This window comes from Daphnia pulex, chromosome 11 (assembly GCF_021134715.1).
Source record: "Daphnia pulex isolate KAP4 chromosome 11, ASM2113471v1".
Classification (NCBI taxonomy): domain Eukaryota; kingdom Metazoa; phylum Arthropoda; class Branchiopoda; order Diplostraca; family Daphniidae; genus Daphnia; species Daphnia pulex.
This window is the reverse complement of record NC_060027.1, coordinates 5,650,643-5,666,006: the sequence shown is the minus strand read 5'-3', so window position 1 is coordinate 5,666,006 and position 15,364 is coordinate 5,650,643. Positions and strand designations below refer to the sequence as shown.

The 15,364-nt window shown below is 41.5% G+C and overlaps 1 protein-coding gene and 6 non-coding genes across 7 annotated transcripts; 2 read left to right on the top strand and 5 right to left on the bottom strand.

Moving 5' to 3' along the window:
• Positions 1–414: 414 nt before the first annotated feature.
• Trnac-gca lies at positions 415–486 on the bottom strand. Its single transcript has one exon. It is a non-coding gene; the product is annotated as a tRNA-Cys (tRNA).
• Positions 487–1,215: 729 nt separating this feature from the next.
• Trnav-uac lies at positions 1,216–1,288 on the top strand. Its single transcript has one exon. It is a non-coding gene; the product is annotated as a tRNA-Val (tRNA).
• Positions 1,289–2,092: 804 nt separating this feature from the next.
• Trnac-gca lies at positions 2,093–2,164 on the bottom strand. The gene has a single exon. It is a non-coding gene; the product is annotated as a tRNA-Cys (tRNA).
• A 729-nt stretch (positions 2,165–2,893) lies between these two features.
• On the top strand, positions 2,894–2,966 carry Trnav-uac. Its single transcript has one exon. It is a non-coding gene; the product is annotated as a tRNA-Val (tRNA).
• Positions 2,967–4,512: 1,546 nt separating this feature from the next.
• On the bottom strand, positions 4,513–8,613 carry LOC124207651 (uncharacterized protein K02A2.6-like). The gene has a single exon (XM_046605222.1). The coding sequence runs from the start codon at positions 8,611–8,613 to the stop codon at positions 4,513–4,515; it is 4,101 nt and encodes a 1,366-aa protein (XP_046461178.1).
• A 2,869-nt stretch (positions 8,614–11,482) lies between these two features.
• On the bottom strand, positions 11,483–11,554 carry Trnaa-ugc. Its single transcript has one exon. It is a non-coding gene; the product is annotated as a tRNA-Ala (tRNA).
• Positions 11,555–11,619: 65 nt separating this feature from the next.
• On the bottom strand, positions 11,620–11,691 carry Trnaa-cgc. Its single transcript has one exon. It is a non-coding gene; the product is annotated as a tRNA-Ala (tRNA).
• Between the last annotated feature and the right edge of the window lie 3,673 nt (positions 11,692–15,364).

Genomic DNA, 15,364 nt, shown 5'->3' with positions numbered 1-15,364 from the left:
ATCTTAGCAGTAAAACCTCATAACCACCGATGTAGTTATCACTATAGTGCGAGCGATAATCCATATGCATTTTACCATGACATGTTAGATATTATTGCATTACAACGTTGATTTGTATGAGCCTGGCTACCTCAGTCGAAACAGCATGAGACTCTTAAGTATTGATTGCAATTGTACACACGACCGGGGTTTTACATAATTTCGCTGAGATAATCGTACCTGGCTGGTTCTTTCTATATTGTGCGCAAATCTGCTACAGATACAGTAGTAATTCTAAGGTGTGATTATTGTTTTGTCACTTTATATTTGATGTAAATCATTAAATAAATGATATCAAAGTTTCCATTCAATTAGGAAAACGTGCAGAAAACGTTATTTCATTTGATTATCTCAATCATGATCATCCGTCTTTTAAGGGGGCACCCAGGTTTGAACTGGGGACATTTCGATCTGCAGTCGAATGCTCTACCACTGAGCTATACCCCCATAAATGTCCACATGAGTTTACCTTCGACATTCCGGATTGTAACGTATTAATTTTGCGAAAAACCCTTAGCTTTTAATTTGTGTTTCACACCGGATGCGCAAACAAAGAATCATTTGGTTAATTATTGAGTTTCTATCGAACAGGAGGCCAGTCAGATATTTCAGTTATTGAAATGAAGAAACTGTGTGTTATTAAATAATACTTCTTGAACAGCTTTAACGCAGATCAGTTTCCATAAGTTGATGAGAATTTCTTTCAAACTTTCAAAAGTCAGGCTGATACGTAGAAATATTTCGAGTGAGCTTATTTTTAAATTCAATAAATACATCAATGAAACAATTTAACTGAATAATCCCAATAATATTTCGTTCCTTATATTATATTCAACTTAACAGGGGGCATCCGGGGTTGAACCGGGGACATTTCGATCTGCAGTCGAATGCTCTAGCACTGAGCTATACCCCCCATATATTTACATTTTACCCCGTATTTGTATTAGCCCTCCATTTTTATTAAGAGTAACTGACTCTGAAAAATCGATTGATCTTTTTTAAAAATTGGATTTCTTTTCTCTGATATTTCTCAAAGCGAAATATCGATTATTGATGCCTATTTTTCATCAAGTGGCTTCATTTGGTCAGCTATATCCTGATAATATCGTTGGGGGACATAAACATGTTATGTTGATATTGGCGAAATAAATTTGTTGCCATCTTTATAAAGTTAATGTTTCCATAGTGTAGTGGTTATCACGTCGGCTTTACACGCTGAAGGTCCTCAGTTCGATCCTGGGTGGAAACAATTAAACAATTTTAGTCCTTGTATTGAATTGCATTCTTTGTTTTACTTTTGCGATAATAGCCAATATCTGGACTGATGTACTGCTATGTAAAATGTGTAACGGAAGAAGAGCGGTAGGAATCTAACACGCTAACTAGCTAGTCTGTATACTTAAAAGGGTGCCACTACCAAGTTGTATTTGTTTGGCCATCCGTCTGGTGTCATTTAAACGAAAAGCAGTCAAAACGTGCGCTTTTTTAACGCAACAATAACCGCTGTAGCTTTGACTTGATTACTGCAAAGTGGTAATGTTACATCACTAGAGATAAGTTTACAACTATGCAGTCTATCATCCTAGAACGCATTACATAAAATGTAAAACAATAAAATATAGCAATATAACTTATGTGTATCTTAGCAGTAAAACCTCATAACCACCGATGTAGTTATCACTATAGTGCGAGCGATAATCCATATGCATTTTACCATGACATGTTAGATATTATTGCATTACAACGTTGATTTGTATGAGCCTGGCTACCTCAGTCGAAACAGCATGAGACTCTTAAGTATTGATTGCAATTGTACACACGACCGGGGTTTTACATAATTTCGCTGAGATAATCGTACCTGGCTGGTTCTTTCTATATTGTGCGCAAATCTGCTACAGATACAGTAGTAATTCTAAGGTGTGATTATTGTTTTGTCACTTTATATTTGATGTAAATCATTAAATAAATGATATCAAAGTTTCCATTCAATTAGGAAAACGTGCAGAAAACGTTATTTCATTTGATTATCTCAATCATGATCATCCGTCTTTTAAGGGGGCACCCAGGTTTGAACTGGGGACATTTCGATCTGCAGTCGAATGCTCTACCACTGAGCTATACCCCCATAAATGTCCACATGAGTTTACCTTCGACATTCCGGATTGTAACGTATTAATTTTGCGAAAAACCCTTAGCTTTTAATTTGTGTTTCACACCGGATGCGCAAACAAAGAATCATTTGGTTAATTATTGAGTTTCTATCGAACAGGAGGCCAGTCAGATATTTCAGTTATTGAAATGAAGAAACTGTGTGTTATTAAATAATACTTCTTGAACAGCTTTAACGCAGATCAGTTTCCATAAGTTGATGAGAATTTCTTTCAAACTTTCAAAAGTCAGGCTGATACGTAGAAATATTTCGAGTGAGCTTATTTTTAAATTCAATAAATACATCAATGAAACAATTTAACTGAATAATCCCAATAATATTTCGTTCCTTATATTATATTCAACTTAACAGGGGGCATCCGGGGTTGAACCGGGGACATTTCGATCTGCAGTCGAATGCTCTAGCACTGAGCTATACCCCCCATATATTTACATTTTACCCCGTATTTGTATTAGCCCTCCATTTTTATTAAGAGTAACTGACTCTGAAAAATCGATTGATCTTTTTTAAAAATTGGATTTCTTTTCTCTGATATTTCTCAAAGCGAAATATCGATTATTGATGCCTATTTTTCATCAAGTGGCTTCATTTGGTCAGCTATATCCTGATAATATCGTTGGGGGACATAAACATGTTATGTTGATATTGGCGAAATAAATTTGTTGCCATCTTTATAAAGTTAATGTTTCCATAGTGTAGTGGTTATCACGTCGGCTTTACACGCTGAAGGTCCTCAGTTCGATCCTGGGTGGAAACAATTAAACAATTTTAGTCCTTGTATTGAATTGCATTCTTTGTTTTACTTTTGCGATAATAGCCAATATCTGGACTGATGTACTGCTATGTAAAATGTGTAACGGAAGAAGAGCGGTAGGAATCTAACACGCTAACTAGCTAGTCTGTATACTTAAAAGGGTGCCACTACCAAGTTGTATTTGTTTGGCCATCCGTCTGGTGTCATTTAAACGAAAAGCAGTCAAAACGTGCGCTTTTTTAACGCAACAATAACCGCTGTAGTTTTGACTTGATTACTGCAAAGTGGTAATGTTACATCACTAGAGATTAGTTTACAACTATGCAGTCTATCATCCTAGAACGCATTACATAAAATGTAAAACAATAAAATATAGCAATATAACTTATGTGTATCTTAGCAGTAAAACCTCATAACCACCGATGTAGTTATCATAGGAGGCCAGTGCGAGCGAAAATCCATGTGCATTTTACCATGACATGTTAGATATTATTGCATTACAACGTTGATTTGTATGAGCCTGGCTACCTCAGTCGAAACAGCATGAGACTCTTAAGTATTGATTGCAATTGTACACACGACCGGGGTTTTACATGTTTCGCTGAGATAATCGTACCTGGCTGGTTCTTTCTATATTGTGCGCAAATCTGCTACAGATACAGTAGTAATTCTATGGTGTGATTATTGTTTTGTCACTTTATATTTGATGTTAATCATTAAATAAATGATATAAAAGTTTCCATTCAATCAGGAAAGCGTGCAGAAATCTTCAAGTTATTTCATTTGATCATCTCAATCATGATCATCCGTCTTACAACGGGGCACCCAGGTTTGAACTGGGGACATTTTGATCTGCAGTCGAATGCTCTACCACTGAGCTATACCCCCATAAATGTCCACATGAGTTTACTCTCGACATTCTGGATTGTAACGTATTAATTTTGCGAAAAAACCCTTAGCTTTTAATTTGAATTTCACTCAGGATGCGCAAACAAAGAATCATTTCGTTAATTATTGAGTTTCTATCGAACAGGAGGTCAGTCAGATATTTCAGTTGTTGAAGTGAAGAAACTATGTGTTATTAAATAATACTTCTTGAACAGCTTTTAACGCAGATCAGTTTCCATAAGTTGATGAAAATTTCTTTCAAACTGGAATGAAGTGAAACGATGAGAGAATTGAGAGGAGAGAAACAGGATGTATTCGCTCGTCAACGTACTAGGTCCAACTGCCGTCTCTATGCTGCAAGGGGAGGGGAGCGACATTGCCAAGTCATTCCATGTCTTTTTCTCCAAGGGACAAATCACGAAACAGACAAACAAACAATGAAGTTACAAGAGATGATCAGGGGGGGGGGGAAACGAAAACCAAAAAGAAACATGTGATGACACAAAAGCAGAAGACGGCTGAAGGGGAAGTGATGGAAAGAGAAAGGAACAATAAGAAAATGAATGGACGAATAATGAGCCAAAGCAGGGGACTAATGAACACGAAATGAATGAATGAAATAATATTCCGTTAAGAACACTAGTTCACCAGCGTATGGGAATTACGGTTTCTTGGCCGCGAGACGCGTCGAGCGACGAGGACCGGCCGGTGATGTGTCAGCGGGAGCAGCGGGAACAGGAGGGGCTGCTGTCGTCGGAGAAGAAGATGAAACCGAAGGATGGACACTATTTTGCGCCGGAGACGGGCTATGAGGCACGGCCGTAGGGGAATGCAAACGAAGAAAACGTCGATTACGACGGAAAAGCCGACCAGCGGGGGTCTTTACCAAGTAGTCCCTGAATGCGCCAACTTCCACGATGACTCCCGGAGTTGTCCAGCGTTTGGAACGGTGATGCTGAATGACGACGTTATCACCGACGCGAAGGGCGGGAAGTGGGCGTGTGGTGCGGTTGTAATGGAATGTACGGAGTTCTTTGGCGCGGAGTGCGCGTTTTTCGAGAATTCCGGCAGCCTTCTGCCATTCAGGCGCAAACGAACGACGATGAGCCGGGATTAGGTCACGAGTGGGTCGGTTAAAGACCACCTGAGAAGGGGATGCGCCTCCAGCAATGGGAGCATTACGGAAGAGGAGGAGGCCCTTTCCAAACTTGTCCAGGTCAAAGGAACCTGAGGTCCAGGATCCAGCAATGAGTTTTTTCATTGATTTCACGGCAGCTTCCGCATAACCGTTAGACTTGGGATGATGAGGAGAAGACCGGCCGTGAGAGATGTCCCATTCTCGAAGGAAAGTTAGATACTCATCCGACTTGAACTGCGGGCCACCGTCTGACCAAAGCTTGATAGGAGCGCCTGCTCCACAAGTGAAGAAGGAGCGGAGGGCGTCGATGATTCGGCGTGTCGATGTGTTGGTGTCTGGAAAGGGGTACACCTGGGGCCAACCACTGAACTGGTCGGCAACAATCAAAAAATCGCGACCGCGAAAAGTGCCAAGGTCGGCAAAGATAAATTCGAACGGACGGGATGCCGGTTCGTGTGGAAGAAGGGGCTCCGACGGGTTGGAAGGGAGAAGCTCGGAGCATGTTGGGCAAGACTTGACGGCCATAACGATGTCATTGTCTATGGACGGCCAATACACCGATTGACGGGCGCGCTGACGAATCTTCGTTGCTCCCTGGTGCATCTGAAGGAGCCGCCGGAGAACTTCTTGACGTAAGGAAACCGGGATGACAACACGAGGGCCGACAAGGATGAGGTCCCCATCAATATAAAGTTGACTGCGGACCTGCCAGAACGGACGGAGATCTAAAGGAAGGTTGCATTTATCGTTAGGAAAACCTTGTAGAATGGTGTGACGGAGAGAAATCAGCACAGGATCGACGGCCGATGCAGCAGATACTGATGATAGCAAAATATCAGGATTGTTGGAGCTTGAACCTTCCATCACATCCATCAGGTGAACATGCTCGGAAGCAGAATGGGGGCCTTCTGCAATTTCATCGGTTGGAGAAGGCTGATCAACAGGAGAACGGGATAACGCGTCGGCCATTACGTTATTTCTTCCAGGAACCCACGACGCGACGAAAGAATATCGCTGCATGGAAAGGCGAAGGCGCAAAATCCGGGGATTGTCTAGCTTGTCTAGAAAGTAATCGTTTAGAATGGGGATCAAGGGGCGGTGATCCGTATAGAGATTAAACGATGGAAGTCCCTCAAGAAATTGCCGGCATTTCCGCATCGCCCATGCCGCAGCCAAACACTCCAGTTCAATCATGGCGTAGCGGGACTCGGCGTCCGACAGGAAGCGGGATCCAGCTTGGACGACATTCCAACTGCCATTGGTCTGCTGCTGACGGAGGATGAAGCCTAATCCGCGCAGACGAGAAGCATCAACATGGAGGGACGTCGGGTGAGCCGGGTTGTAAAACGCCAATTTGGAAACGGACGACGAAGATAAGGCGGCCCGGGCAGCCTGAAAGTCCGTTTCGTGTTGTTGAGTCCATTCCCATACAAAATCCTTTCGTAAGAGGGGAGCCAGGGGGCGAAGAAGGGTTGCCAATTCGTCTGAAAAGTTACCAACTTGTTGACAGAGGCCGTGAAAGGCCCGCATCTCTGAAACGCATGTTGGCTTCGGGAACTCACGAATGGCCTTGAGAAGATCCGGATTGGGCAGGAAACCACTCTCACTGACGACGTAGCCGCCAAACAACACGGAGGGTTGAGCAAAAACAATTTTTTTCACGTTGATGGCTATTTGATGTTCCGCCGCGAGATGAAATAAACGCCGTACGAGACTAACGTGTTCGTCCCAAGTGGCAGAAAAGACCAGAACGTCTTCGACTACACGCCGGCAGTTCGGGAAATCATCAAAAATGTCGGCAAGACGCCGACCGTAGTCGTCACCGGCGAGAGAAACACCAAAAGGCAGGCGAAGGTATTTGTAGCGGCCATACGGAGTTGAAATGGTCGTCATGAGGCTGGACTCGTCGTCAAGTTCCACTTGATGATAGCCTTTGAGAGCGTCGATGACAGTGAAGAATTTCATGCCCGGAGGGATCGTGCGGACCGCCTGAAAGGGTGTCGGGGCCTCGAAAACCGGACGGATGATGCATCGGTTGAGAGAAGTGAAATCACCGCAGATCCTGATTTCGCCGTCCGCTTTTGGAACAATCACTATGGGATGGACCCACGCCGTCGGTTCAGATACTTTGGCGATGACCTGCTGGTTCTCCAATGAATCTAACTCGCGTTTGACCTTCGGCATCAGCGGAACGGAAATAGGGCGTGAACCACGGATGGATGAGGGGACAGCATCGTCCTTGAGCTGGAAGTGGCAGGGTGCGCCGCGCATGGGTCGGCAAACACCGTCGAATATTGAAGGCACCTCCTTCATCAACTCACTCAATGTCGATTGGATATCTGGCAACTTTGGAACATCCGATGGGGAAGTGGTAATAGCCGCCAATACACAAGCGTGAGGGTATTGGGCGGGGAGCATTCCAAGTTTTTTCTGCGTCGCTTTCGAGATGACCGGTTGCTGTAGATCTTGAAGAACGTGGATTGAAGTGACGACCGGACCACCGGAACTGGCGGCCCAAACAAACGATGCCGGAAACTGGCCCAGTGACACTATTGGAGCTCCTGTAGCAGTGATTGCCTTGGGCCCATGAGAAGATAACGGGATGTCTTTGAACTGACACCGGTATAAACAAGCCGGAATGGCATCGATGGACGCTCCAGTATCCGGAAGCATCTGAATGAATGACTCTTCAACGCTGCAGGCAGGGGTGACACTGAGCCGGACCATGTCGTTGTGAAGGATGGACTGAATCAAAATACTGCCGGCCGTCTCGGGTTTCGGGGACGAATTACCTTGAGTGCACACGGACTGGAAATGACCCGACTTGTGGCACGTATGACATTCCTTCCCGAACGCAGGGCACTCCTCTTTAGCATGACGTGAAGCTGATCCGCAGTTCCAGCAACCATACGGATGACAACCGGGCGGATGCCAACGAACAGATGGTTTACCGCGGTACTGACTTTTCGGAGGCGGGGCCTGTTTGTCGTTGAGGCGCTTTCCTGTAGAAGACTTGATTTGATTCACCGGTGCTGTGGCGCCCTGCTTCATGTTGGACGACTGTTGACGCGTAGCCTCTGCCGTGCGGATAATGTTGATGGCTTTATCCAGTGTCAGCTTAGCGCCGAGCTCCAAAAGCTTGCGACGCACTTCGTCGTCAGAAACACCGAAAACGATTTGTCCCAACAGACGTGTGTTCTGGCAGGCAGCACAGCAATCCTTTTCGAACTCGCACTTGCGAGCAATATCTCGAAGGTCGCCGAGCCAATTTTCGACTGACTCGGAATCACGCTGAACACGAGACGCAAACTGCTGGCGCCAAACATGACAATTTCGGCCAGCGTTGCACCGCTCCTGCAGTTTCTTGATAATGACGTCAGCATCCACCAAGTCGGTTTCGGATAGACCCATTGTCAACACCGCCTTCAGTGTCGCATTCGAGAGACAGGACAGGAGAATGTTTGCAATGTATTCCTTGCGTTCACCCTGAGGCAGCGCCGTGTTGATGGTGGAGAGGGAGAGAAATATCTTCCACTGCTGATGCCATATCTCGAAGTTGTCTTTGAATTCTTCTAAGTCCAGATGGGGTGGCGTGCCATACGGTTTGAATGGTTTGGGAGGCATCGCGACACCACGGGAAATGAATCACCAACAAGATGGGGGGCAATGACAAACGAGGGAGACCGGATGAAAAAGAATGAACTAAGCGAATTGAATTGAATGAACAAAGTGAAGTGAATTGAATGAAGTATTTGAACGGGGCTGAATGAAAGAATTGAATGAAAATGAGTGGCTAGTACGGCGAGGGGTATATGACTGGTGGGCGAGAGAAAACAAAAAAAATGAAATATTGAAAAGTGAAAATGAAATGACGGAAGGGAAACGTTGAAAATGAAATCGACGGAAATGTAGGGTATCCGACTGATGGGCGAAAGAAAAAACAGAAAAAAAATGAAAGATGTGAATGTGAAAATGAAAGGACGAAAATGAAACAAATGTGCCGAACGTTGACGGTGAAAGAAAGAATGGCGGGCACGCAACATGTGGGCCCTCTTCAAGAATGAAATGGGGTGTGAATTTAACGGACAATCGATGCACGAAAACGCAAAAAAAAAAAAATGGGGGAAAATGACATCAATGAATTCGAACGAGGATGAAACTATGGCAAGGGATGCCGGCGATAAAGAACGATAGAAAATGGATCGGTGTAAGGGAGAAACACACTCAAAGCCAAAATGGCGGCCTCCACAAGACCACGCCGGGACAAAGCCAGGGGGAAAATTCACAAGAAACGAGTTGAAAATGTCCTCACAGTCACACACTACCGGAACTGAATGAGAGTCAGGGAATAAGTTCGGGAATTCACTAAGAATATATCAACTGCGCCATGGAATGAAGTGAAACGATGAGAGAATTGAGAGGAGAGAAACAGGATGTATTCGCTCGTCAACGTACTAGGTCCAACTGCCGTCTCTATGCTGCAAGGGGAGGGGAGCGACATTGCCAAGTCATTCCACAAACTTTCAAAAGTCAGGCTGATACATAGAAATATTTGGAGTGAGCTTATTTTTAAAAATTCAATAAATACATCAATGAAACAATTTAACTGACTAAACCCAATAATATTTCGTTAGGTTTTGGTTCAACTTAACAGGAGGCATCCGGGGTTGAACCGGGGACATTTCGATCTGCAGTCGAATGCTCTACCAATGAGCTATACCCCCCATATATTTATATTTTACCCCGTATTTCTATTATCCCTCCATTTTTATCCCTGAGGTATATTTATATACGAAGGTCCTTAACAATATAGGGTGTGGGGTATAGGAGGTAGGGTAGTAGTAGCTAGAAGTGAAATTCAGAGGGTTTAATGTCCATTTAGTTATCCTTTATACGTTTCTTCCCTGAATGACCAATCGTCACCAAATTTTGTACATAATTCTGTAAAAATTTTATACATGTCGTAACGGGGTTTTCATTTGTGTTTATTACTGTTTTAGAAATTTAATTTGCGTATTTGTTACCTAGCTGGTTGCCGAATCCTAGTTAGTAAATTCGCTTTTTTTGCGTAACCTTCCAACTGTAGTGCATGCTCAGCAGTGTAAACAAAAAGAAAACAAGTTTGGATCTTCCCTAGCAAGACGAGTTTTCTGCTATGGGAGTGGAGAGTATTAATTATTTGATTTGGTTTTTATATTCGATTTCGATTTAGTCTTTATTCTTCTTTTTACTTTGTATTTTCCCACTCTTATTTTTTTAACCCTTTTTGTTTTATTGTTACCTCTTTTTGTTTACTATTTTTTATCTTGATTTTAATAAATTTGGTTGTCCAAGTAAAATTTCTATGCCTCCTTTTTTAACAGTTAGTCATCAACCAAGAAGTTGAGGAACATTTTAAAAATGTTAGATTATATTCATTTTGCAGCTCTGGGTCAACTCTCCCTTCTTCTTCTGTCCTCTCCTCGGTCATCAAGATCTTCTTGCGGTCGTGAAGAGTTACCACCGATCTTCCACTTCCATTTACCTCCGAAAGCTTATTAAGACGAATTTTTCGAAAATTACAAGCTTTGTTTTCCTTTCCGACTTGATCGAGATTCGAACCGCGAACCATGCGAATGGCAGCCTGGGTTGATGACCATTAGACCATCATTTACCATCATTAGACCATCACCGTTATATTATTGCAAGGGAAAAAATGGGTATGATGGTAGCTCGCTATCTATTAGCCAAGACTCATGTAATGCAACATTTGACCGCATGATATAATTGTATTGTTACTATAGTAATAAGTGTTACTTTAACTTAATCATGAAGTGCGACGTGGGGTTGCGGGGCGAAGCCTCCGCCACACCTAAGTCGCACCACTCATAATATTGACAGATTATTAGTCAATTAGTTAATAAGAATTTAATCATTTAAGAGAATAAAGGGAAACAGAATTTTCCAAACATAATAGTATGTATACTATTTACTTTCTACTATTTAACCTTGATTTTCTGTCTCTTTAACGTTTAAAAAAATTCTCGAAGGACATTACCGAAGGAATCTTGTTTGAATTAGAATCTTAAATCTGGCGCCTTAACCACTCGGCAATCTTGACATTGTTAACGCAATGGCTACTTATATTGCAATGTGGCGTAAACTAGGTGTATTAAGAAGAGCACACAATTGTAACTATGACAGGGCAAAATATCAATAATTAGTGGCAATTGTATGCTTTTCTGTTCAATTTTCGAGGATCATGGCAGGTTAAATCGACAGTGCCACAACCGAATGGCCGTCAGAAAATACCGCTGGGACGACAAAAGCCGGTTTCTACCAGTAGAAGAAAAAGAAGGATAAGAAAGATTATGCCCTATCGTTTTGCAAGTACTTGTTTGATCACTGGGTATTTACACTTTTCACGAGATATTCGTAAGAATGTGGAATGTAGTTTCATTCTGTTGGCAGACCTAACAATGGTCTTTTTTTCAAAATGAAAGTGATTAATGTATGGAGTTGCGGAGGATTGAACTCCGGACTTTTCGCATGCAAAACAAACACTCTACCACTGAGTTACAACCCCTTAAATCTAAACTACCAGTTTGTTTGTGATACTTTCTTTTTACCACTCGATTATTTTCACTACCTTGGAGTTGCGGAGGATTGAACTCCGGTATTCTCACATGCGAAGCGAGCACTCTACCTCTGAGTCACAACCCCTTAACTTATGCTCGTTTGCTTTAAGTGACTGTTGTAACAGATGGTTACGGGGGGTTAAGACGATTAATTAGAGATGACGATTCGTTGGAAGGATGCTCTTTGTATTAGAGTACTAACAGTGACTGCACATACAATAATACTGGAGATACAAAGGTATACGAATGCGTGAAGATCTCCGATGGAGTTGCACTTATATACCTACGGTTATAACTGGGCAGCTTTCTAATATAAGCCTGAGGTCTTATAGCCTAGTCATGTGATGTTATTATAATGTCGTTAGGAATACATTAGCAATCAGTCCCAAGGCTGAACTCGTTCTTGATGCTAATCGCCTTATGGCGATTGCTCCCATTACACTCCTTCCCTTTTTAAAGAAGAATCGAATTTATATGAAAGGAAAGATTGATTACATTTTTTTTTTAATTTGCCCAAATTTTAATCTTAAACCCGAAGAATTGTAGTATTTTCAACTGTAAATATTCTAAGTATATGAAAGCGTTATTCGTAGGGTTGATCTTCTTGGTCCGTTTCGTGTTCGTTATCCATTTCTCGAACTTTCCTTTTCGTCCACGCAGCTTTAGGCTCAGGTTTTTATCTGCTGTCCATGGTAGTTTCTTCGTAGATGTAGAAAGTTTTTCCAATAGGTTATAATTTTGCATCAGCTAATGGTTGTTATTCTTCCGTTCGTTTGCGATTTACTTTGATTTAACCGTTCGGTAAATAATGTCAACATGTTTATTTTTTTTGTATCTTTCGTTTAGGTTTAATATAGCGTTCCTTTGTTTTGGAGAGATTATAAGTACACTGCAACTGTTCTTTTCGTCTTCTATATGGCATACCCGTGAGTCTAAAGAAACAACTATGTCGTTCTGCTCGAAGAATTAATTTTCAGCAAACGGTTGTAATAGTGTTTCATTCTTTCAAGATTCAAGTGTAATCACTGGTATTTCTTTCCGCGAACATAATTGTTTCGTCTCAAGGATGTGTAAAGACAATGTTTAGTTGGCATGCACCACAATCGTTACAAGAGTCCTTAAATTTGTAATCTCGAAGATTTTATGCTTCTGGAGTAGAAATAAAGGTTGAAATCTTGTACTGGAATGCGGAGCTTGGTAGTACGACGAAATCACGTAATTTTTTAGTTGATCACCCCATTAAATAGGATTGTTGTGCACATATGGTCGAAGCATTTAAATCCGGTAACTTTGTTTTGATCAGAATATCATATCATTATTCATTAAATCGTTTATCCGTATCTTGTAAACGATTAGTAGGCACCATGGTAGGCCAGAAGTATTTCTTTTGTAGTTCACCTGGACTACCGTCTTGCCTTCTGTCGGCAAAACCTCAATTCATTCCAAACATTGAATGTACTCGATTTTTGTAGTCATATTTTATTCACAAGCCGCCTTTCCGAATTGATCTTGCTTATGATACTTGAAACTTAACACAGCGCAGCAGGGTAGGTAGTTTAACACTATAACGAATGCCGGGATCCAGCAAAAGGCACACAATTTTGATGCAGCATTCTGGGCCGGGAGATACGTCATATGTTTTTCGAGGCATACCCAACCGAGTGGTCTCTGAAATTTAGACTTGACTCATTGCTGTTTCTTCAGTCCGTACTTTTCTTTACGTTTCTTGAGTCTTTTCCCGACTCCTTGTTTTCTCTGGAGTTCACAACTGACTCCTTGTTTTCTATGGAGTTCAAAACTTACTCCATGTTTTCTCTGGAGTTTAAAACTTAACTCATGTTTTCTCTGGAGTTCAAAACTTAACTCCTCGTGGATGCATCCGTGGTTTTCCTAAGGTAACGACAGTTAAATGCCGCTGTAGCACGTCTGCTCCTTAGTTCCCCGTATCCACGACACTTTGCTTTGGTTCTTGTGAGCTGGGTGAGTGCGTGGATTTATATGTTGGTGGATTGGTAAATAGCTTCTGTAGTTTGTTACGGACGTATTAGCTTCGACTCCTCCTTAGGATACGATATGTCCTAAAACGTTTTTGGTACTTCTTCTTTTTAGAAACGATACTTGTCGGCATTTTAATATTTACACATAGGCCTGTTGTAGAAGGGTAAAACGTTCTCCAGGTGAAAAATGTGAAATAGTTGTGCTGAGTTAAAACATTCTTAATTTGCTGCTGTTTTTTCTTGATGAAGTGCGGAATCGTCTGTCCTTATCGGTTTCGTTCATACAGGAAGACGTACGGAATGGTAAGTTAGAACGCAATACGTGACGTTTTCTTTGTTAGTTCAAACGAGATAGTCGATTGGGTCGGAAAAATAAGAGAATTCAATGACAGTAGTAAAGTAAAAAATTTTTGAATGGTAAAAATGATCGAATTACAAGGTTAGTTAAAGTTTTTGAGTGTTGAATCTACATTTGTGTACTACGAAGATGGAAAATTTTTAGAAATGTGATTTGATTTTTAAAAATATTGGTGGATCGAATGATTTGGTTTTCAATAACCAGTTTGAATGGTCTGGTGAATTTTCAGTACACATGAAAATTACTTCAAATTTACTTTTGGGGTTGAGTATTGATTTGAGGACTTAAAATGATGTTTTCGACATGTTGAATTTTGAATAATGAAGGTATGTTTTAAAATTTTACTGTTTTTGAGTGTATCGTAGATGGTAATGGTAGTGATGAGTGTGATATGATATGTGGAAAATCTTGAAGAGATTGTTGGATCGTATGGCAAGGTCGCCAATTGTAACAGATGGTTACGGGGGGTTAAGATGATTAATTAGAGATGACGATTCGTTGGTAGGATGCACTTTGTATTAGAGTACTAACAGTGACTGCACATACAATAATACTGGAGATACAAAGGTATACGAATGCGTGAAGATCTCTGATGGAGTTGCACTTATATACCTACGGTTATAACTGGGCAGCTTTCTAATATAAGCCTGAGGTCTTATAGCCTAGTCATGTGATGTTATTATAATGTCGTTAGGAATACATTAGCAATCAGTCCCAAGGATGAACTCGTTCTTGATGCTAATCGCCTTACGGCGATAGCTCCCATTACACTGTTAACGATTGCGACACGTACGTATTTTCAATGGAGAAGAAGATTTATAGTGAAAAAGAATAAAACTTGAAAGGAAGGTTTTGTCAAGAGTGGGGTCAGCACCCACGCCTTCTTCGAAGACTAGAATGCCAATTAACGGATATCACAAGATTACCTATTAATCTATTATTTGAATTAGAATCTTAAGTCTGGCGCCTTAACCACTCGGCAATCTTGACATTGTTAACGCAATGGCTACTTATATTGCAATGTGGCGTTAACTAGGTGTATTGAGAAGAGCACACAATTGTAACTATGACAGGGCAAAATATCAATAATTAATGGCAATTGTATGCTTTTCTGTTCAATTTTCGAGGATCATGGCAGGTTTAATCGACAGTGCCACAACCGAATGGCCGTCAGAAAATACCGCTGGGACGACAAAAGCCGGTTTCTACCAGTAGAAGAAAAAGAAGGATAAGAAAGATTATGCCCTATCGTTTTGCAAGTACTTGTTTGATCACTGGGTATTTACACTTTTCACGAGATATTCGTAAGAATGTGGAATGTAGTTTCATTCTGTTGGCAGACCTAACAATGGTCTTTTTTTCAAAATGAAAGTGATTAATGTATGGAGTTGCGGAGGATTGAA

Coding starts and splice junctions, on each gene's coding strand:
- LOC124207651 (XM_046605222.1), bottom strand. CDS start 8,613: ATGCCTCCCAAACCATTCAAACCGTATGGCACGCCACCCCATCTGGAC.